Source organism: Pipra filicauda, unplaced genomic scaffold, assembly GCF_003945595.2.
Source record: "Pipra filicauda isolate LSUMZ 115617 unplaced genomic scaffold, ASM394559v2 scaffold165_size2600900_pilon, whole genome shotgun sequence".
NCBI lineage: Eukaryota > Metazoa > Chordata > Aves > Passeriformes > Pipridae > Pipra > Pipra filicauda.
In genome coordinates, this window is record NW_024104162.1 from 792024 (window position 1) to 814132 (window position 22109).

At 48.8% G+C, this 22109-nt stretch overlaps 2 protein-coding genes across 4 annotated transcripts in view; one reads left to right on the plus strand and one right to left on the minus strand.

The window, feature by feature from the left end:
* Window positions 1–5105, plus strand: part of FLNB (filamin B) — a 72258-nt gene extending 67153 nt beyond the window's left edge. Inside the window, exons 44-46 of one of the 3 annotated variants that reach the window (XM_027728803.2) lie at window positions 1193–1411; window positions 2354–2557; window positions 3305–3622. In XM_027728803.2, coding sequence (XP_027584604.1) covers window positions 1193–1411; window positions 2354–2557; window positions 3305–3492 — 611 coding nt within the window. In that variant the 3' untranslated portion in view covers window positions 3493–3622. Of the gene's footprint in view, window positions 1–1192; window positions 1412–2353; window positions 2558–3304 lie in introns of all 3 variants that reach the window. The other 2 variants (XM_027728813.2, XM_027728821.2) reach the window with 2 other exon arrangements.
* Window positions 5106–14754: 9649 nt separating this feature from the next.
* On the minus strand, window positions 14755–20108 carry DNASE1L3 (deoxyribonuclease 1 like 3). Its single transcript, XM_027728899.2, has 8 exons — window positions 19956–20108; window positions 18438–18526; window positions 17749–17841; window positions 17341–17453; window positions 16755–16867; window positions 16236–16393; window positions 15312–15408; window positions 14755–15084 (listed from the first exon to the last, which is right to left on the minus strand). The coding sequence occupies exons 1-8, from the start codon at window positions 20085–20087 to the stop codon at window positions 14959–14961; spliced, it is 921 nt and encodes a 306-aa protein (XP_027584700.1). The 5' UTR covers window positions 20088–20108; the 3' UTR covers window positions 14755–14958.
* Window positions 20109–22109: the final 2001 nt, after the last annotated feature.

Genomic DNA, 22109 nt, shown 5'->3' on the forward strand with positions numbered 1-22109 from the left:
GGCCTGGTGCCCTGGGAGCTGCTGAGCAGCGTTTCTGAACAATGACCCAGTGTAGGGGTTTCAATAGCCAGTGGCTGAGCACCTGAACCATCCCCCACGAGGGCTGCGTGCCTGCAGCCTGCAACAATGCGAGCCTTCATCTGGGGCACAGGGAAAACCAGTGACTCTGGAGCAAGAAGTCTTAGTGAGCAGCTGTGCAGCTTGCTGGCTTTGGGAATTAACTTCCTTCCAGTTGAGCGGGGCATTGCAGATTGATGCCTGACCTCCTGGGCAGGCAGTGCCAGGGACATGGGCTGCTGGATGGCACAATCGTCTGTGGGAACTGGGCTCTTCCAGCATTGCGACACAGCAGCCTCTTGTGTGGAGAGGCTACAAACTTCTCCCTAGTTTATTCCCATGTCTGCATGCTTCTGTCGCAGCAGCAGTAAACTTTCCCATGGCCGTCCTGATTTTGAGTGAGCTCGAGCACTTTATTCCTTCTCAGCAGTGTCTCATGCTACAGCCCAAAGATCATAAATATTTTAAGCCAGAGTTTGACAGTAAATTATTTTGGGGCTGAAAGCCTTATTTAATTTTTATCTTATGTCGTTGGCATTGTGTCATTGGCTTAGTATTAGCAGCAATAATTCAGCTGTGTTAACCAGATGCTGTAATTAAACAAGCTTTTGTTTCCACAAACTGCTTGGAGTGCTGTTGCCAAGCAGTTCAGACACCAGGAGATCTCCTGCCCCTTGTCTCTCCTGCTTTCCTGTAGGCTCTTCAGTGCTGATTTGTGGTCCAGGCAGCAAAACAGCTCTGAGCTCTCTGAATTTATACATGCTGGAGCTGTGTTAGTGTGGGCTCTGACACCCAAGAGAAAGGCTCTTGCTTTCTCTCTAAGCCAGTTTTTTGATGGTGAATTACTTCCATTTCAGTCCTGAAGGGCTCTCATGACCCCTTGTCCCACACAGTCACATAACCCAAGCAGAGAAGGGAGCAGGATGAAGCCGGGGAGACTTCCAGGGGTGCAGAGCCCCTGGCTGGGACTCGCCTGTGAGAGGATGTGGGGCGGGGGGATGTGGTGTCCCTCCCTGCCTGCAGCCTTGGGCAGCCTGGTCTTGCACCGAATTACCCCTTCCTATTTAATGACTGAGGCTGCATGTGTAACATGGGTGTGAGGAAGAGTGTGTCTTACTGTGCTACATCTTTCTAGGACTGCAGTCGGAGTTTTTCATTAACACGACCAAGGCTGGTCCAGGTACCCTCTCTGTTACAATTGAAGGGCCATCAAAGGTGAAAATGGACTGCCAGGAAACTCCAGAAGGTTACAAAGTCATGTACACACCCATGGCTCCAGGAAACTATTTAATTGGAGTTAAATATGGTGGACCTAACCACATAGTGGGCAGCCCCTTCAAGGCAAAGGTTACAGGTAAAAAGCTAACCAGTACTTACTGTGTGCCTGAAGCAGCTCGTGTCATTCAGCAAATACGTCCCTCTTGAGACAGTGGCATTCTGGTCTAGATACCCAAAAGCATAAGAAGAAAAACGTTCCTCCCTTTCACCTCCAAAGCCTAGATGAGGGCTCTCAGGAGCAGCTACAAGAGCAACAGTCATGGAGCTTACCAGCTTGACTCAGTGGTGGGCTGTAAAATAGCTTCATGGGGAATATTAAATCCTGATCTAGTGTCAGGGTGTTGCAGTGGCAGTAGGGAAATATGACTTATTTACCCATTTTCCCCCCAAAGCCTGAAACCTGCTTGCCTGTGGCATAAGTGATGCCTCTCTTGGTCTAATTTTGGTGCAGGTGTCACCTAACCAAACATCGGTAACATCTGGGAGGCTTTTAGATGATGTGAGGAAGGCCAGTTTAGGAAGCTTTCTCTTCACCACTGTGTTTAAGCACAGGCTGGAGCTCATCTCTGCTGCTGCCCCTGAGCTAGTGAACCCTCTCCTGGTGCCCAAAGTGCAGGGATGTTCTTGGGAGAGGGCGGCAGGGACTGCACTTCCTCAGGCTGGGACACGCTCTGCTTTCAAAATGGGTTATTGCAAAATTGCACCTGCTTTTCTGCCAACTCAAGTTTAATTTTTGCCATTTGGTGATTGGAGCACAATTAACTCTTCTTAAGCCAGCTTTGCTTAATGAATCCTGAAGTTCCTGTGGTCCTTCAACCACTTGAGGGCTCTGGGATGGGATTGCTGCCAGTGGTGCTGGAAGATGTCAGCTTAAAAACCCAAGTAGGAAATTGCTCCTCTTCAAAAATGCATTTTGGATGCAGAATGCATGCTAGTCATTAGGAGGGTTTCGAAACCTCCTTATGAATGCCTTTCAGATGGGGTGAATCTGAATGTCAGAAATCTTCTCTGTTTCCAGGACAGCGACTGGTTAGCCCAGGCAGTGCCAACGAAACTTCTTCCATCCTGGTAGAGTCGGTGACGAGGTCATCCACTGAAACTTGCTATAGCGCCATTCCCAAATCCACCTCGGATGCTAGCAAAGTGATTTCCCGTGGAGCAGGACTCTCAAAGGCTTTTGTGGGTCAGAAAAGTTCTTTCTCTGTGGACTGCAGCAAAGCAGGTATGGATGGAGAATCCAGCTGGATGTTCAGGGTGGGTGGTTTAGCTGGGCTGTTTTTTCCTCTAAACCAACTTGCAGAGTTAAAATTCAGAGCTTGAGGTGTTGATCTGATGCTAAAGAAAAACTCTAAATACTACACTGTACTCACTGAGTCAGTCCTAATATAGAGTCTGTAAAGATGCCAGTTCCTCTCCAAATGACTTCATCTGAGCCAGGTGCACCTGAAAGAACCACAGGGTTATGGCATGAGAACAAACAGGTTGCTGAACTTAAGCAACCCTTGTGGTGCATTGTAGCATTTAATGCACGGTGTTCCCATTTGCCTTGAGCACTGATCACCATCATCAGCATCATCCAGGAGCTCTGTGGAGGGTGGATTACAGGCCAGCTGTGTTCACAGGCCAGCTATGTTCACTGGCCCCTGCTATTAACTTCTGATGAAGTACTTGTAAAGCAGTGCCAGCTCATTTTCACAAGCAGCATTGATGTCTCCTGTGCTCTAGTTAGTTAGATAGTGGTACCCTATCAGATCTGGCAAAATGCTCAAATAAACCCTTGCCTCTATGAGGTTGAAAGCTTTTTAAAATAAAATTCTTTCTTATACCAAATTAGCTGAGCCATACCTCAGACTACCGCTCTGTGAATTGAAATAACAAAATCCATGTGTTACAGAGCCAGTATATTAAGGTACAACCATGCTGGCTTATTTAAGCTCAGGAATGTTGACAGTCTGTTATTTTGCTGTAGGTTCCAATATGCTGTTAGTCGGTGTCCACGGACCTACAATACCGTGCGAAGAGGTGTCCATCAAGCATTTGGGCAGCCATCAGTACAACGTCACTTACGTCGTCAAGGAGAGGGGTGACTATGTCCTGGCAGTGAAATGGGGTGACGAGCACATCCCCGGGAGTCCCTTCCATGTCACTGTTCCATAAACAGCGCCAGAATCGGCCTCTGCGTTTGCAGTCCAGATGCAGAGTTATCCTGGGTGCAGTCCTGTTGCAAAATGCAGTATCTAGATACACACGGCTCACATTTCAATACAGTCAGATGTAAACTCTGTAACTATTTTGTACAAGCATTTCACTTCTATCCTACTTACCAACCTGATGTCAATCTATTTAATATCCTCCTCAAATTGTACCTTTGCAGTACTGTCCGGGTCACTTTTAATGTTCGGAGAATCATATGGATGACTAGACACTAATTTCCCTTGTGGATGTTAAAGACTTTGGATGTTAATTGAAAACTGGAATTTGTCTTTGTAATTGGGTATCTTAACTACTGATTTTATTTGACTGGAGACTTTACATTTTAGTTATGGAATATGACTTGGGCTGTCCCCAGTTCAAATTCTTTTCTGTAAAGAAATGAGGTAAAACTGGTACTATAATAGGTGCCTTTCTATACTTGATCAATTTTAACGCTTAACATTATAAAAAGCTACTATAAGTGGCTTTACCACTCAAATTTAAAATGTTTTTGAAAATGCTCTGCTAGTGGTTTACATTTAGAAAAAGTTTATCTTTTACAGAAAACCAAAAGCAGATTGAAATCGACTTCCTGGAAGCTTTCAGCCTTTCTATATTAATGCTTTGTAACTCTAGACAGGTAGCTTTTTGTCCATGATGCTAGCAATGCGGTTTTTAATTAGCTTGGGATTCTGGTGATGTTTCTGTAACTTTACAGGTAACTCCCCACACTCTTTTTATTTAAGAACAAGCCCCTGGATTGGCTGGGTTAAGTAAATCCCCTAAACTTGCCGAGCCAGGGATAGCTCTCGCCTGTGTGACCCACAGCTGCTGCAGGACAGAGCACCATGGTGTGTTGGGATGATGACCAGCAGTTTCCCTGGAGGCCACGGGCCTGGGGAGTAGTTGAGATGGTGCAAAGAAACCAGCCTGGGAAGGGGACCCACAGCTGCAGTGGGGTGTGGGGAGGGAGGGAGGGTGTGTGAACCTACCAGTAATAGCAGTACAAATAATAGCAATAGTACCATGAACAGACCCATCTTTGGTCCAAGGTGTTTTTTTGGTGTCTCAGTCCAAGGACATGCCTGAAGCACACGTGTCTTCTGAAATCCCCTTCGTGCTGCAACAGGCATTGCTGAGGAGGGTCAGGGAGTGGAAACTTCCTTATGACTTGTCTGTTTGTCCCGGATTGCTCCACGCTGCTTCCCAAGTGCATATCTGAATTGCTGTCAGCTGCTGGGGCTTTAGTAGACTCTCCTAATGAGCTTTAACTCTGCGACTAAGAGAAGGTAGGATTTGTTGAAATGTCACTGTCCCTTGGGAGAAGTTCATACTTATGGTTCTATAGTTACATGTGGATGCACTACTCTCCAGCACAGTCATTGGGAAAATAAAGGAAAGTTGAGGGTTTTTTTACTGTGCTTTTTTTTGTGCCTTAATGTGAAATGCTCACTACATTGTAAAGTAGGAATTTAAAACAAAATAAACTGGAATAAAAATACAGGATTGTAAAATTGTATGTTATAACTTATTAAATAGAAATGTTTGCTTCATTAAAATGTGCATGTTAAAAACAATATTGGATTCTTTTCATATGTAGTCAGTAAAGTTCAAACTGAAACTACACCACATAGCAGCTTCAGGCAGACCGGATAGCCCATGGGCCCTGCAGGTAGCCATGAAAATTTGGGCATAACCTCAGTGCTATTCTTTTTTTTTTTAACTCTAACCCCCTTTTTTTTCCTTAAAACAAAATGCCAGAAGTTTAAGCCACAGCATAAACACCCTGTGCCCCTTTGCCCCTGTGCAGACCCCAGGCACGGGGGCAGTGGAGCTGGCACTGGTGTGTCCCTTGAGCTGCCAGCTGGGTTATCAGTCTGATCCCAGGGCACTCCAGTGGCACCCCCTGTTCCTCCAGGCTCCCTGGGGTTGTTTGCAGAAGGTGTCTCCCTGCACCTGGGACCGGCAGCTCCGGCACACGGCCATGGAAACCAGCAGATGTTTTCCCAAACACACTCCTGCTGAAAGCCCCAGTGAAACCTGAGATGCAGTGGCTGCCAAGGACTTTCCTGCCCCAGGTTTATCAGATTATTTCCTTTTTATAGTTAACTGTGTTTCATTAGCCTTGTGCTACGTCAGCATGAACCTCCTATTTAATGTTTTTAAACAAAACAAAATAACCTGGATACAGCTGTTGGGGTGAGTAAACCTTGAGAGCGTCTCACCTGTGTAACCCCTATGTCCCAGTCACCCTGCCCTTGTCTGGCCTTCTCTTGCCTGTCACCCCTTGTCTGGGTTTAATGACAGTGGCTGAAATTAGTGGGGGTTGTCTATCAAGTTGAGGGACACTGGTTGGTACCGTGGCTGGGTTTACCTTCAGCAAAAGCTGAGCTCTGCTTCACGTGACCAACTCTGCCTTGCCTGGGCACTGACAGCTGTGGTGGAGTGTCCATAAAAATTACCTTGCTAAGGAGAGCAAGCACCCATTGGTGGTGATGAGAAGAGCTTCTGGTGTAACTTGGCTGTGTTGATCTTTGGCAACAACATTCAGCCACCTCCAGCAGCTCTGGCAACTGAGGACTGACTTTGTCTTGGGCACAGAGTGGTGCTTTGGGGGACATTCTGCTCTGCTTTTGGTCTCTGGCACCGGGAAGGTTTCTATGTGCAGTGCTCACCTTAGCAGGCAGCTGTGGGGCTGGGGTGTCAGTGTACTGGGTTACTGGTGTCCCAGTGCCTCCTGCTGGGTAGCCTTGCAATGGTAGAAGATGCACTTTCTTCATTATAGGCAGAGGACTGGTAGTACTTTTTTGCCTTTAGCTGTGGAAGTGTTTTTCTGCCACTTTGGTTGAACTTAAGTTCTTTTTTGTTGTTTATAGTCTCTCCTTGGTGCAGGTTTATAGCAGGGTTTGGCCACCTAGTGCCTGTGAGTCCCACTGGGAACTCATCCATCCCTCTTCAACTGGCCCAAACTGTCCTGTGAGTGCTCTGCTGGATCTGGCAGTGCCCTCGGTGGCCACCTGGACCCCCTGGTGGCCACTGACTCAGGGCAGCCCCTAAGTCAGGGCATGGCCACATAGGAAAACACTGGGACCCTCTGTACCTCCGGGAGGTTCACTGGATGTTTCGGTGGGTGGTGGAAGGTAAGTCCCTGGGGCACACCAGTTCCCATGGGATGGTCACTCTCCGGAGCATTCCATCCCCCTGTCTGGTGTCAGTGGGGTTTGATGCACTTGTACATCCCAATGGGCAGAGGGAAGGGATCTTTAGAGATGCTGTCCTGGAGCTCCTCACAACCTGCACGCTCAGACTGTCCTTCACTCCCTGTCTGCCCTGTATGGTCCCTGACCCTGTGCTGTGCTTGTTCCTGCCATACCCTGGGGGCTCACCTGCATTTGCTGCCCCTGGCCTTCTCCTTTGGTTTGGGGAGCTTTGGGGTTCCCTCTTCAGACCCCTCTGGGTGTCCCTGCTTACCTCCATGTCTCTGCAGCCAGCATGGCAAATATCTCATACTGGGGTGTGCTCAAAACTGAGAATTGCATTTCATCTTGTGCAGCTGTGAGTATCTATAATAAATATATGTGTTTAAATAATTTTAATAGCTTTGGGGTTAAATAATTACTATTAATTAACTTATTCTAATAATTTAAAATATTCCAATGATTATCCTAATAATTAAAATTATTTAATCTTTTGATTGCTTCAAATTAATAATTGAATTATTTTATATGTATATATATATATAAAGATAATCTAGTATAATTAATTTTTCTGGAAACATTACTGCAGTGCTCAGTCTCCAGGCCTGGGACTGTGCAGAGCACTTTGTGTGTTCAAGCTGCATCTCCCTTCACTCCCCAAAAAGCCCTGAGCTGCTCCGAGTCTCTTGGGTGCATTAGCAATGTGGGCACTGGGGCTGTTGCTCAGCAGAGCTCTGGGTTTGGTCAGATTATGCAAACCCTGTAATTAGTTTTCCCTCTAATTGTCTGTGGAAAGTGAGATTGTGAAATTTCCAATCCAGAAACTGCTTTTTTCTCTACTCACTTTTAACTTCTACATGTATTTGTTTTAAACCGATTTGATTTTATTTTTCAATTTGGTTTTTTTGCCCCATATTGAAATGTACTTGCAGGGCAGACAATGCACCTTTCTTACCTAAAAAAAGAAAGAGAGCAAACTGTGTATAAATCACCTTTAAAAGCCTGTCCAAGGTGGCTACGTATAAACAGACATCACTTGACAGAAACTGGGATCAAGTTGCACGAAACTTAACTCAGGGAATGGCACGATGCTTTTTTACACAGTGTTTTTTGTTTGTTTGAGGAGAGATTCTTTCCAAACCATTTGTTATTATGACAGCTGGCTGTGCCATGCTCTTGCATGAGCCAAATGAAACTGGTTGTCCAGTTTGGCCTCTGCCAGGTCAGGGACAGCTCTGGACCCATCTGCATGCAAGGGATGGGGTCTTGCAAAGCTGCTGGCAGCATCCTCAGGTGTTTATTCTGTGCTCTGTGCCAGCCAGCTTGGAGAAACTTCTTTTTTTTAATTATTTTTCTTGTTTTTCGCATCTCCTGTCCACATCCAGAGTAGCACAAAGGAGTGTTTGGAATTTTGCTGCCAGCAGCAGCGGTGCAGGACGTGCACCAGGGCACCCAGCCCTGCTGTATTGCGGCAGGCTGGGAGCAAACCCACCCGGTACCTGAACCTTTAGGCATCCCAAACTCCTGTAAGCAAAGGTTTGTTTTTAAAAATAATTTTCCTCTGTGTTACAGTGACTCCCATTCCCATCCTCCCCCCCACTGTGAGATGCCACATCTTCATGGCTCCATCCAAGCTGGAAAAGCAGCAGGAAGGGAGACAGCAATTTCTTCCTCCACAGTAATGGTTAATATTCCCAGGTCCCTTTTGCTGAAGGTTATCAAAACAGCCCCACTGCCAGTCCCCCCACTTGTGCTGGGCTGTTTCCCCAGGGCCTCCTGGGAAAATGCTTTTAAATGGCTTTTCAGAATTTCTCAGACTTTCAGAGTTAATTTTCATGGTTGTGAATTTATATTGTGCACTTAGAAAAAACATTGCCACTAAATCAGGGTGGATTTATAACTCCTGTCGCTATTAATTTGACTGAAATTTAAAGCACATTCTTTATATAACATGAATGAAAGGCTAGTATTTATGAATTTTTTTTTAAATTAATAGGAAAATATGATTTAGCAGGATCCAGAGGTATGTTTGACAGCTCTTTCCTGCGCTGAGCTGCCTTCCTGCAGGACCTTGGTACTGCAAATATTTACATCCCTGCTGAGCTGGAAGCCTGTGAGTCCTTCGGGCCCCATGGAGGAGCTGGCCCTGCCAGGGAGGTATTTCTTTCTGACAGAAATATCCAGCTAGGGTGTTTTGTTTGGGGGGTGGGATTTTGCATCTGGCTTCCCCAAAAATGACTGGGGTCAGGCCCTCCTCCCAGCAGACAGGCACAAAAAGCGGTCATGTCTCAATGCCGGCATTTGCAGAGCTTTTCGGGGAAGGTTTCTGGTTACTTTGCCAATATGAAAATTAATTCCTATAAATCTGTCTCCTGTCTAACAGAAAATTGCCCCTGCAAACACTGACAGTTGAGACATTATATTTAAAATTACACACAAAGTATTTAACCTTGTTTTTCTCACCAGCTGAAAACCAGCCTGCAGAGAAAGGGCGCTTGTGGTTATTATATACAAGGTGAGAGTGCAGAGGTTGTGTCCCTGAACTCTTGGGATGATGGAGAGAAGCGTGGGCTAAACCCAGCTCAAGGGGGTTTAGGCTGGATATTAGGAAAGCATTCTTCACCCAGAGGGTGGTTGGGCACTGGAACAGGCTCCTCAGGAAAGTGGTCACAGCACCAAGCCTGACAGAGTTCACAAACCCTTTGGGCAATGCTCTCAGGCACGTGGTCTGATTTTTGTCCTGTGCAAGGCCAGGAGTTGGACTTCAGTGATCCTTGTGGGTCCCTTCCAACTCAGGATATTCTGTGATTCTGGCATTGGAGAAGGGGTTGGTGGCGTCTGTGGCAGAGAAGGGATGGTGGTGCTGGTGGCCAGAACGGCCTCACATCTTCCCCAAAACCATGTACAAACCACTGAAGAGCAGAAGCAGTCACTGTAAGACATCCTGAGGGGCTGGGCAGGCAGGAAAGGTTGTGGCTGCTGCTAGACCAAGCCAGCTGCCCTGATGCTCCTGGTACAGGTATGGCAGGGACACCAACGGGTCCCTGGGGCAGATGTGTCCTGTAAGCTCCCAGCACCAGGTCCTGGGAGCCACTGCCTGCAAGCAGGGCTGCCTTGCGAAGGTCATCGCAGCATGTTCCCAGTTGAATAACCCTGGGCAATGAATAACCAGCCCTGGAGCCAAGGAAGTGCTCCCTTTTTGTTGCAAAACTCATTTATAGACACGGTGGGCTCAGGGATGGGGGTCAGCCACGGGCTCTCTGCAGTGAGTGAAGAGGTCTGTATGCAGACAGACGGGGGGATGCAGATCCACGAGCTCCCAGTTAAGTGTGAAATCGGCTTCCTCGGCGTGGCTGGGTTTGCTGGCCGTGCTGAGGCGTCTGGGTGTGAATTTCACGGGAATTCTCCAAGACACTGGGACTTACAGCAATGCCACCAGAGGGGGCTCTAGTAATATTTAATGTGTGCGTGGCTCCGCATGGCGGGGAGTGGGCAGGCGCCCTGCAGCAGGGAAAAACGCCTTATTCTGGGCAAGGGGCTGACGGAGGTTTGCAAATGCTTTTAACGACCCACAGGTAGAGGCAGGGAGGGGGAGAAAGTGATTTTTCAAATTATTTTCCTATTGAATAAAGGCACGAGAAGGATGACTGCTGTCCTCACCTCCTGCTCTCCATCTCCCTAGCTTCCTTGGCAGAGAAAAGCCCCGCCCAGGGACCACTGAGCTCCGGGCTACAGGGGAACCGAAAAAGCTCCCCCTGGGTTGCCCAGGGACGCCTTGCTCCCCTCCTGGTCCTCTTCTGAGGCAGATGCTCAGTCAGTGAGTGGCCAAGTCCAGCCTTGGGCACCAAGTGCTCCCCACAATCCCTCCAGAGGCTGAGGGAGCCATGAAGCAGCTGGGCTTGGACCAACTGCTGGTTTTAGCAATCCCACACTGGTAGGCTCTTTGATTTTTCTGCCTTTGATTTTGCTATCAGTGCTACTGGCCCCGCTGTGCAACAGCACAACACAGCCTTTCTAGGGCTGCAGCTCAGTTGTTTGCTGCACATCTGTACGTGGCCAAACAGCTGTTCACGTGTACATCTGATGAAGGGTCTGGGGCACACATCTTATGAGGAGCAGCTGAGGGAGCTGGGGGTTTTAGCCTGGAGAAAAGGAAGATTGGGGAGGACCTTATTACTCTACAGTTACCTGAAAAGAGGGTGCAGACAGGTAGGAGTCAGTCTCTTCTCCCAAGTAACAGGTGACAGGACTACAGGAAAGGGCCTCGAGTTGCACCAGGGGAGGTTTAGATTGGATATTGGGGAAAATATTTCACTGGAAGGGCTGTCAAGCATTGTCACAGGCTGCCTAGGGACGTGGTGGAATCACTGTCCCTGGAAGCGTTCAAAAAACAGGATGTGGTGCTTAGGAACATGGGTTAGTGGTGGCCTTGGCAGTGCTGGGTTAACAGTTGGACTCGATGATCTTAAAGGTCTTTTCCATCCAAAACTACTCTTTGATTCTGTGATCTGTATGTCCAGACACGGGATGTATATGTGTCCCAGCCCAAACACCATCAGTGGTGGCTTTGGCACCTCCTTCTCTTCACCCATCGCCCGTGTGGTGGGGAAGAAGCAGGAACTCTGGAGGGTGTTCAGGCTTGAATTGCTCATGTCTGTGTGCATTCATGCACAAACTTACAGGAAAGCAAAACAAATGTGGATGTAAACTGAAACAAGAGAGGCTGTGCTGCACGTGGATATTGTTGAGCCAAAGAGCTTAAGAACTTGGTTCACTTACCATAGTGCAGAAAGGGGATGACCCCTGGTCCAGCTGACCCCTATCCTTCAGTTTGTTAAACAGCACATCCCAGCATGTTTGCTTGATGATGGTTTATATATAATTTTTTAATGTTCCCCTAATGCTGCAGGTTCAGTCACGGTGCATGATCCATCAGTCTGTGTTGGGGGATGTACAGACCCTGAAGGAACAAGCCAGGATCCCGTGGGGTCTTGTACCAGCTCTTCTGTGTGCTCATTGCTGCCAGTAGCTCAAAGGAGGCAAAAGGAGGTAGGCAGAGCCTTGCTCAGCGCCAAAAGGTCTCTTGTTCTGTGGACAAGGAAAAGAGGTATTGGGCCCTCTCTGTGGATTAGTGGGGAGCAGTGCCAAGGCCAGGAAGAGGACATGAGCCCTCTTCAGGTGAAAGTGCAGATGGACAAACCAAGCCAGCAGAGATGATGGGGGCTGTAGAGAAGTGGCAGTCCTGCCTTGGGCTGCTGCTGTGAGTTCTGGGGGGTTTCCCTGCTAAGGGACTCACACCCCCAGGGCAGTAAAAACCATCCTTGTGTGGGTTTCTGCAGGGTGAGGAGTAGCCCAGGCTCCATCCTGGGAGCAGGGCAGCAGGGACTTTCTGTGGGCTAGGAGAGGTCTCTCTGTGGGGCAGTGGAGACCTTGGGTCTGCAGGAAGTGAGGATGTCTCCAGCACCATGTATTGGAGAAGGGCTTCCCAAGACCCAAACCTGAGGGATCTCAGCACTTTTTGCTGAGCTGAACCCTGTCTGCTCTGTGTTCTTGCCTGGCCAGGGCTGCTGGGGTGAAAACAGAGTTTTCAGTTTCTGAAGAGCCTCTTTGTTTCTCTCCCATGATCTGAGACCTGGCTTGCATGAGATAAAGTCTTTCCAGGAATTTTGGATTCACAGTGTAAAACTTCTGTTTGATCATAAATTAAGCTCAAGAAGCCTCATTCATCAAAAAGAGAACCTTTGTTCTGGCTGCAGAATATATCGAGGCTCCTGCAGGCTGGAACAACTTGAAAACCCCTTTGCAGTTGGAACAGCTGGGTAATGATCCCCAGTGAGGAAAATCTAGAGATGACATGAACTGTTAAACATTTTAGGATGTAATTATAATACGTCTAATGAACGTATGGAATAAACACAAGAATATCTATAGAGACTGTGCTGACAGTAGGAGCTTTGGACACCTCCCAGCCCCTATCAAACATTACAATCCGAGTGCAGATGCTGTCTCTCTGCTGTGAATTCCACAAAACTGTGTCCCAGCTCTCCATGGGGGAGCATCATTTTGTATTAAGCTGTCTCTCTTGGTCAAATGCTCAGCATCTCTGCAACAGCAGCTTGATGTGATTTAACACCAGCTGACACCTCAGCCCCACAGCCGCTCACTCACTCCCTGCAGGTGGGACGGGGGGGAGAATCGGAAGAGCAAAGCTGAGAAAACTCGTAGGTTGAGAAAAATACAGTTTAATAAGCAAAGCAAAACAAGGCATTCATTCACTGCCTTCCCGTGGGCAGGCAGGTGTTCAGCCATTCCCAGGAAATCTGGGCTCCATCACACGTAATGGTTACTGGGGAAGACAAACACCATTACTCTGAACGTCCTCTTGTTCCTTCTTCTTCCCCAAGCTTTGTGTGCTGAGCTTGTCTCTCCATATGGCATGGGATATCCCTTGTGTCAGTGGTGGTCTGCTGTCTCCTCCTAAATTCTTGTGCATCCCAAACCAACTCACTGGTGGGGTGAGTGGCAGAAAATGCCTTGACTCTGTGTAAGTGCTGCTCAGCAGTAACGAAAACATCCCTGTCTTATCAACCTGGTTTTCAGCACAAATCCAAAACACAGCTCCATCCAGCTACTATCCCAGTCAAACCCGGCTCACAGCTCCAAACCAACAGGCACTGACATCACTCCCAAGGTTGCTCTCTGGCTACATCTCTTATCTTCAAAGGCTGGGTAAAGGACTGTATTCAACATTGCAAATAAGGACAAATATTTTCAGTAAAACTTAGTCAGAATTACATCTTTTTCATGACTGAATGTGCCCATTATGGTTTTCCTGGAGCGTGATTTATTCCTTTGTGCACTGTTCCTTTCTGAAAGCCAAGAGACAGAAGGGACTTACGTAGGAGCAAGACATGAGGCCAGAGACTCAGGCTGACTTCAGCCTTCACATGAGCCATCACTGCTGTCAGCCAGACAGTGGCATCTCTATAAAAATCTCAGTGTAAATATTTGTTCTAAATCAGGCTCTTTCCTTTGCCTTGACCGCAGTATAATCGAGGGAGCTTATGAAATGCTGTATGATTTCAAATTAATTGCTACTGAAAGTTGGAGGATTTGTTGTCTGCCTTGCACACACCCCCTTGGGATCATTTTCTCTTGATTTAGTTTCTTTCTTCAAATTCATTTCTCACTGAACAGTTTCACAAAGGCCAAACTGTTTTCCTCCTCACAAAGCCCCTCTTGCTTTCTTGCCCTCCCTGCCCCTTCAGCAGGCAAGCCAGGGCTCATTGATGAAGGGAGATGAATATTTGCCTCTACTAACAGTTGGATTATTCCCACTTCTCGGATGCCATCTGTGTGACAGGGTTTGGTTTGCACTAAATACAGCCTGTGGGCTGAGCTAGGAAAACAGATTGCTGCACCACTACGTTAAATAATCGTCATTAAAATCTGGTTCATTGGAGGGACTTCGAGCTGCATTGGAGAGGGGTTTTTTTGGAGGGGGAGATGCAGTTCACTTCCATGTCAGGATGCTGAAATCAGATTTTAAATGTGAATTTTATGACAGTTGGCAGCAGAGTCACCTGGGATCCACAGGATGTCTCAGGTTTGCAGGTGGGCAGGCAGGGGTGAGAACCACCAGCTTCCTGCTGCTCTGGGCTGAGGGAGTGCAGAAAAGGGGCCCTCGCTGCTCTGTCTTTAATGTCTGTCTTTCCCCAAGCCCTCAATGCTGCGAGCAGTTTCAAACCCCCACCGAGAAATACTCTAAATTCAGCAACATCCTTCATTGCAAACCACCAGGGCACAGACTCGAGTCCTGCTGGCTGCAGCTCTGAGGCACACACACACACACACAAGATGCAGAAAGCCCTTTTTAATTCTTCTGCCCCTGCAGAGGAGTGGCAGAGCTCCATAGCCCACAGGAATGTGTGGAGATCCCTGCCCTTCAGGTGTTGCAGGTAAAGCACATGGAAGTATTTTACCCTTGCAGTAGCTCCTTACGTTTGCAACAGGTACAGTAAGTACAGTGTGCTGCTTCTAGCTGGTTTATTTCTGCATACAGAAAATAAGAAAATAACCTGAAGGTTTATTTTGCCTTCTCACCCAAAATATTTGAACTTTAACAAAATATTTGGGGGTGGTGGGGGGTGTTCCACTTGCTGTGAGTATATTTACACAAGATCTGTTGGCATTCGTGTATTTCCATGCCATGGATGAGGACTCAGCATGATCATCATCTTGATTGGCGGCTCTTCCTTGGCCTCCTATTCCTTGAAAACTTTGATCTCAGCCAGTTGAAGAAGCCACCTTTTGCTTTTAACTCAAACTCTACTGGGAAATGGTCGCTCACTCCCAGTGCCTGCAAGACAAGGGCACAGAGGGTTGGGAGCGGACACTCCCGCTCTCTCCAAGCCCTGTCCCAGTTGGGATATGGATGTGGGGAGGTGCAACGCAAGCACTGCATTACTTTGGGAAGATGCAGCAGTTTTATGGCCAGGACCATGTTCAGAACTGCCTGGACACCGCTGGCTTTGCACTCCTGTGTTAGCCCTTGCCCCGCTGCTGCAGAGGCTGTGCTGTGCCTACCTGCTCCTCAGTCATCTGAAAGTCCTTCTGGAAATCAAAGATGTTGGCAGAGTGTGGCACGACAGCCTGGAGGAGCTTCTGTCCGCTGACTACGATCCTGCAAGGATCAAGGGAATGGGGTGCTGTGATGAGGTGCCTGAGCAGCAGCAGCCAGACTGCCCTGCTGTATAGTTTGTCCTTACCCATGGGCGTCCCATCCAGACATGCCAGCTCCTTTAGGTGCCTCCTTGGCAGCGAGGCATCTAAATATCTTGGCATGCATTGCTCTTGGAAGCCAATGTCAAATGGCTTCTGTCTAAACCCACCTAACAGTGCTGGGAAGTTGAAAGCCCTGCTTTGGATACAAAACACACCAATGACTGGAGTCTCAGTGAAGTCCTCCTTAGATCCAGAAGCTCATTCTTCAAGAGGGCTCTGGGCTCCAACAGCTGATGTGTTTTTTGTCCCTGCTGAGGGAACTGCACTGGCAGCAGGACTTGCCACATTGCCAGAGGAAGGTGAGGTGTCCCCTCCCCAGGCAGAACCTGGCTTTGCATTTGTCAATTCAAATTACAAATGGAAGAGCCAAAGTCATGGTGCAAAGCTGGCACGGAACAGGCAGCAGCACCTTCCTCCAGGTGTCTGCAGAGCTCCCTGGGGATGAGAAGTGCTGCTGAATGGCCTGTCATCTATCCCCACCTGAGCCACAGCAAGAGCTGGTTCTTGCTTGAAATCCTGCCTGTTCTCCAAACCTACTCACCAACAGGTCTGCAAAGTGCTTTGTGCTCCTGACTAGAAGCATTTGGATCACATTTCCCCTGGACACTGTTTTATCTTTGATGGCCTCATGTACATTTGTTTTCTCTGTCCGTTACTGACACCTTTTGATATATTTTTTCACTCAGAGAGTCATAACCAGTGATTGGTTTGGCAGTGGCCCTTTACCTGTCATATGGGCAGCTCGTGCTGCCCTTCACCGTCGTGTCATTTTTGTCACCAATTAGCCAGATGAATTCGGAGTAAGTCCTCAGCCGGATGTTCTTCCACTGCTTTCGGGGAACATAGCTACATCCAGCATTGAAGTCTCCCATGAAGATGAAGTTCTGGAAGGTAGGAGGTTTTTCAAAAGTTTCCATGAGGACAGCTCTTCAAAAGAAGACTGACAAGGACTTTTAAGGTCCATGGATGCTCCCAGTAGCCATTACAGCTCTAACAGCAGCCACTCTCTGAGTGCAGTGGGACTTCTCCTTTCTGCTGGGCACACCAGGGCATGCTGATAACAATCTTATTGGGAGATCGAGTTTGCTGTATCAAATATGGAGAATTCAGCGAAAATACATCAAAGAGATACTCAAAACCTGGGTCTCATTATCAATGGATTTAAGATTATCAGGTGTGAATAGTGAATAGCCTGCCAGGTGACTCTACCAAAGCCCTGCTAGTAACACAGATGTAGCAACCAACCTCGGTTTTCCAGCGCTGTTTGACATCTAAATACACATCATAGAGCTCATCAATCTCCCGCACTGCAGTGTCTGGTGTGGTGTGCAGAGGGATTATAGCAAACTCACTGACAGCTTAAAAACAAGGCAGAAGAACAGAAAAAATGTAATGGTTAAACAGAGAATCAGTCACAAAGAAACAGAGACTGACTTGGAAGCAAGGGTGGTTTTTTTTCTGAGGAAGTTTCTGTTCCGACTGTGGACCAGAGGCAGTCTCTGTGTGGTTGCACAGTGTCCCCCTCCAGGCACTCAGCTGAGCCTGAGACGCTGTGCCAGCGCAGGCAAACCCTGATCCAGCACCCGTGGCAATCGCTGCTCCCGGCCGTGCCAGAGGCAGGGAGTGCATCCGCCAACCCACTGCCTGCAGCAGCAGAGGCTTTCCTGGGGTTGTGGCCTTTCCCACAAAGGCAAAATGCTGCTCTTGGAAGGAAAAGCAGCATGGGGTCTGGGTGTGGCCCCTTGAGCCTTCCCCTGACATGCCTGGGTCCAGCCAGTGTTGCCTTGATGACTCACCAGTGGGACAATGACACGTTTCTGAAACATCTCACCGGTTTTTGGAGACTGGAACCAGATGACAAAGGGCTCCCTGGAGAAGACATCCTCATCCCCAGGCTGTGTGTCAGGATACTGGTAGGTTTGTTTCACCGATACCAGATGTTGCCTGCAGCAGAATGGACAGGATAGGGAATGTCGCACTTGTGGCTCGCTGGGACTTGTCTGACACTGACTCCATGCTCGGACCCAGACCCTGGGCCATGGTCTGGGACAGATACAGCAGCACTGGTGGCTGTGTCTGGGATGATCCCCACACCCAGGCATAGCCCATCCCACCCACAAAGCCTGCACATCTCCAGCTCCCACAGAGCAAAGCCACCACCATGTCCAGCCTGTCTCTGTGGGACTGTGACCCAGAGGGAAGGATGAGGGCTGGCTTGTTGGCAAGGGGCCTCACTCACCTGTAGATGAAGGCATACTGCTCCTTGTAGCTGTTCCTTCCCAGCCTCTGGCTGGTAATGCACCTGTATTCATCCTTTGGCTCCTTCAGCTGACTGGAAGGAAAGTGGTGTTCCTGAGTTCATTTCTGCACTCAAAAGCGGTTGAGAGCGAGGTAATTTTGCCTGTGCCCAAGGGTGTGGGACGTTGCCTGCCTGACCTCAGAGGCAGGTGGGTAAAGACACTAAGCCCTTCTCAGGAGCTGGACCCTTCTCCCTGCTCATTGCAGCCTCTGTCTCTCCTTCAGCTGGGTCTCACATCCAGCCAGCCAAACGCTGCTGTTTTGTCTGGACTGTCACTCCAGGCTGTCAATCCCTAATCTAAAGCAATTCCCAGCCCTGCAGGAAGGTGGCTGTCCTGCTGCAGCACCAGCCTGGTGAGGGCATTTCCCTTCTTTTTTTCCTTTGGGAATTAATCTGTAGCAAATTGAATCTAACTTGGTTATACTGATTTAAAAATGTGTTCTACAGTGGTCTGGAGCTGGCTTTGCCCCTGTCCCTCAGTGAGACTGCCAGAGCCTGGTCCTTCCTTGACACTGGGACAGAGCCCACATCCTAAGATTTTGCCACCCAGCAGGGTGGCACTGAGCAGAGCACAGGCTCTTGCCAAGCGTCTTTCCCAATATTTGCCCATTTGCCCATGGCCACCCTACCTGGTGAGCTTCTCCACTAGGAGAGGACAAACACGGTTCTTGTTGTCCTTTATTTCCATCAGCAACATGATGTCACAGCGAGAAATGATCTGCGAGGGGAAGGAGCAGGAGGAAGTTCACACATAGTGGGTTTTGGAGGATTAGGAAGGGGTTAGAAAGAAGTGGCTACTGGTGTGGGGGAAGTCCTTTGTGGAAGAAGTGGCACTCAGCCTGGGATCATGGGAGGGGAGCAGTGGCTGGAGCGAAGCTCTTCTGCTTTCTGAGTAGCTGCACACCCCAGCATGAGCTGGGAGAGGAAACTCGGGAGCAGAGTGGTTTCAGATTTAGTGAAAAACTTCTGCACGTGCCTCTGAGGAGGAAGTGTGGAGGGGAAGGGGCAGCAAGAGCCACTGCCGTGAGCCTGATCCCCCCCTGCCACTGCTGGGGGGCTGCCCCTGCCCACCCCCCTTTCCCTACGGTCAGCATTCACCTGCCCCAGTCTGTTGCAGACCCTCTGAAATAGCCCCTGGTGCCCAAAGCAACCTCCTCTCTGAAAACAGGGCTGCACACCTCAGAGGGACAGCAGGGCTCAGCTCCTGCAGCTGCTGTTGGGACTCCCCACGGGAAAGCCCAGTTCACGCTCAGCCCAGCATGGTCAGAGGCTTCTCTCTGCCCCTGGTTTCATTGTTCTTTAAACTTTGTGGGTGATTTCTGTCAGGAAAAAAGCACCCCTTTCTGCCCCCTGAAACTTACCCATAATTACCTAAATTACCCATAATTTAGTAGATATTCCCCACAGTGATGACAGTACAAGAAGAACGGTCTGCAAATGCAAAGCCCACGCAAACCCCTCTTCTCTGGCAGTTTGCAATCAAAGTATTAAAACCCAGCTACATGGTGCTGTTCCTTGTTGGTGCCATTCAGGACACACAGCCATCCCACTAATGCCGAGCACCACGTTCTCCCTTACTGTGGCATCTTGGAGGGCACTTGCAAAAGCTAAGAGTCTAAAATGTGGTTCTTTTAAAAGGCAGAGTTATCTTCAGCTGCTGCAGAGGCAGCCTGGTGGTGAGGGTTTGCTCACATAAATTAGCAATTGGGCTTTTCGGATTTGTACCAGACTCTAATATGACAGATACTCTCTGCTGTCCTGAGAATAGGTTTAATTAGACAAGAATATTTCAGAATGATTAGCACATAAGGAAGGCAAATAATGTATCACAAAACAAAGCTCCGTGGATTCGAAGTGAAAATTACTTTTACTGAGCACTGAGGTTTTCCTCCTTTCCTAACTCCATTTTCCAAAGGAAACAGCAAACGTTGTTTCTGTTATATTCTCACGCAGGCTAAAATAACAGCAAACATCCTATTCAACCACAGGCTGATTTTTACTTTCAGAGTATAATTTTTTTAAAATTATGCACTCATTTTTTCACTTGAAAAGAAAAATAAAGTGAAAGATAAATAAAGTTCAAGATTCCACAGCTAAGAAACCCTCAGAAAACTCAATGTCTGTCTCATCCAAGCAAACGAACGTACCTTTACCACGGCATCAACGACTTCAGGTCTGGCTATTTTAGTTTCTCCAAAAGACCTCACATTGAAGGAGCAAAGTTTTAGGCTCAGAGATGGGTTGAAATTGAAGAGTGAAAGTAAGAAGAGGAGCAACATCTTGAGGGACTTGGGCAAAATGAGTTGCTGCGAGTGTGCCTATAAATATGTACGTGTGTGTGTTTATGCACCCGTCCCTCTGCAGCTGGTTGGGAGATCAGACTGAGCAGTCAGCTGTATCCATCACGACCAGGAATAACCATTTCCTCCTTTCCCTCATTTCCATCTCCCAGCACAGAGTAGCATGGAGACTTTGAACTTCTGCCTGGGGGGAAAAGTGGCTCTGCTGAGCCAACCTCCCTTGTCCTGGCAGAGCAACTGCTCCACCAGAACTCAGAATCCTTCCCCACAGAGAGACACCCATTGTGGGATGCCTGCCATGACTGAGCACTAGCTGGGACCACTCCAGGCAGTGCTGGGCCAGGACCAGGCTCCCTGGGCCAGTCCAGGCCAGAGGTCAAGATCAGGAGATGGATGGGGTAGATGGTGAAAGGGTCTGGGAAGCAGCAGGGTTTTCTGGAGGGCACCAGAAGCCCCATTGGAAGAGGCAGCCATGGGAAGATACGTGATGCCCCAGCACTGTCCTTCAAACTCCTGGCCAGGTGTTCCCAGCACAGCAGTCTTGGTTTGTGCACGTGGGTCTGGTTTGTGCTGTGTGGTGGAAGGGCAGACATGAGTTTGACTAAAACAGCACTTGAGTGAGGATGCTGCAGGTGGGATGGTTCGGTCACCCGAAGTGGCATTTGCAGGGAAACCATCCCCCTGCCCTCCCTTAATCCTCTGCCACATGTCAGCCCTCAGACAGAGACACATTTGTTGGCCCCCAATCAAGTATAATGGCAGGAGGTATAATAAGAGGTCAAGCTAAATGACATCTTTAAGCATCTTGGATTTTTCTCCCTATGTTTACAGGGTGCTTTCATATCCTCCTTCCTTTCTCTGGGAACAGCCACACAGCCTGCACCCCACTGCCCTGCTCGCACGGCCACCCACGCAGGTCTGATCCAGAGGCACCAGCACACAGCTCCCAACACTGTCTGAACCAACTGAACAGGCTCAGATGGAGCTGGCACAAAATGCAGTTCATGGAGGGGCTCCCAAAGATGCAGCACAGTTGAAAGCAGTGGGATCCAGGTCTTGCTGGGAGGCAGCTGCAGCTCTCCAGGGAGTGTGCTGCAGATGTTGGAATGGGCACCACAAATCCGTTTTGGCCAGACAGGGATTTGGAGCACTGGCTGCTAGCAAGGGACATGACAGTGTGCTGCCCCAGTGTTTGCTACTCAACCCAGCTACTGGGGAAGTGGGCATGTGAAATAACAGAGCTTGGGCGCTGCTTCCTCTCTGCTAGGTGTCCAGTGAGCTGGCCCAGGGCAGGCTCTGGAGAAAACTAATAAAGAGAGAGGGAAAATGAAGGTCTTGGGCGTTGTAAATCTCCCTCCTGACCTTCCTGAAAGCACAGCCTGAGCTAAGGGCTTGCGACAGCAGCTGCAGCCTTGGGGTCAGAGTCATCAAAACCCGCAGCTGACCCCAAAATAAGGCTTGCTTTGGCTACCCTGGCATCAAAGAGTAAATGTTTGTTGTGGTGCCCATGAAGGCTCTGACCCTGAACCGTGCCTGTCAGTGCCATGTTTGTCCCCAGGGCCCCTGGCTTATCAGCCTCCCCTTGCCCCTCCACCTCAGGCATTATCAGGGGGACAGGCAGCGGCCAGGTGACCTGTTTGGGGGGACACTGGGAGCTCACATTCTGCACTGCTTTATCTCCCTGTTTACTGCACTTCCTTTGCTCCTTATCAAACCATAAAACAGCCTCGATGGTGCATGAACGTTGACAGTTCAGGCCTGCCCTGCTCTTGCACAAGAGGGTGAAGCTGCTGATGAAACCAACATAGGTTGGGGTTTCTGTCCCTACATGGAATGATGTCAGGTGAGCAGCACCTGTGGGACATTCCTTAATAAAGCCCCTCCTCAGCCTCTCCCTCCTCCCAGGGGAGAGGCAGGTGATGAGACAGAAGGCAATGCCAAAGCCGTCTGGGCAAGAGCTCAGAGCGATGAGTAGGTGCTGCCCAGGGCCCTTCAGCCGGG

Excerpts from the sequence above, each read along its gene's own strand:
- DNASE1L3 (XM_027728899.2), bottom strand. The coding sequence starts at position 20,087 with ATGTTGCTCCTCTTCTTACTTTCACTCTTCAATTTCAACCCATCTCTG. Across the intron at positions 17,842-18,437 it reads CTAGTGGAGAAGCTCACCAG|TCAGCTGAAGGAGCCAAAGG; the intron begins GTAGGGTGGCCA and ends CTTTCCTTCCAG. Across the intron at positions 15,409-16,235 it reads ACGAGCTGCCCATATGACAG|GATCGTAGTCAGCGGACAGA; the intron begins GTAAAGGGCCAC and ends TGATCCTTGCAG.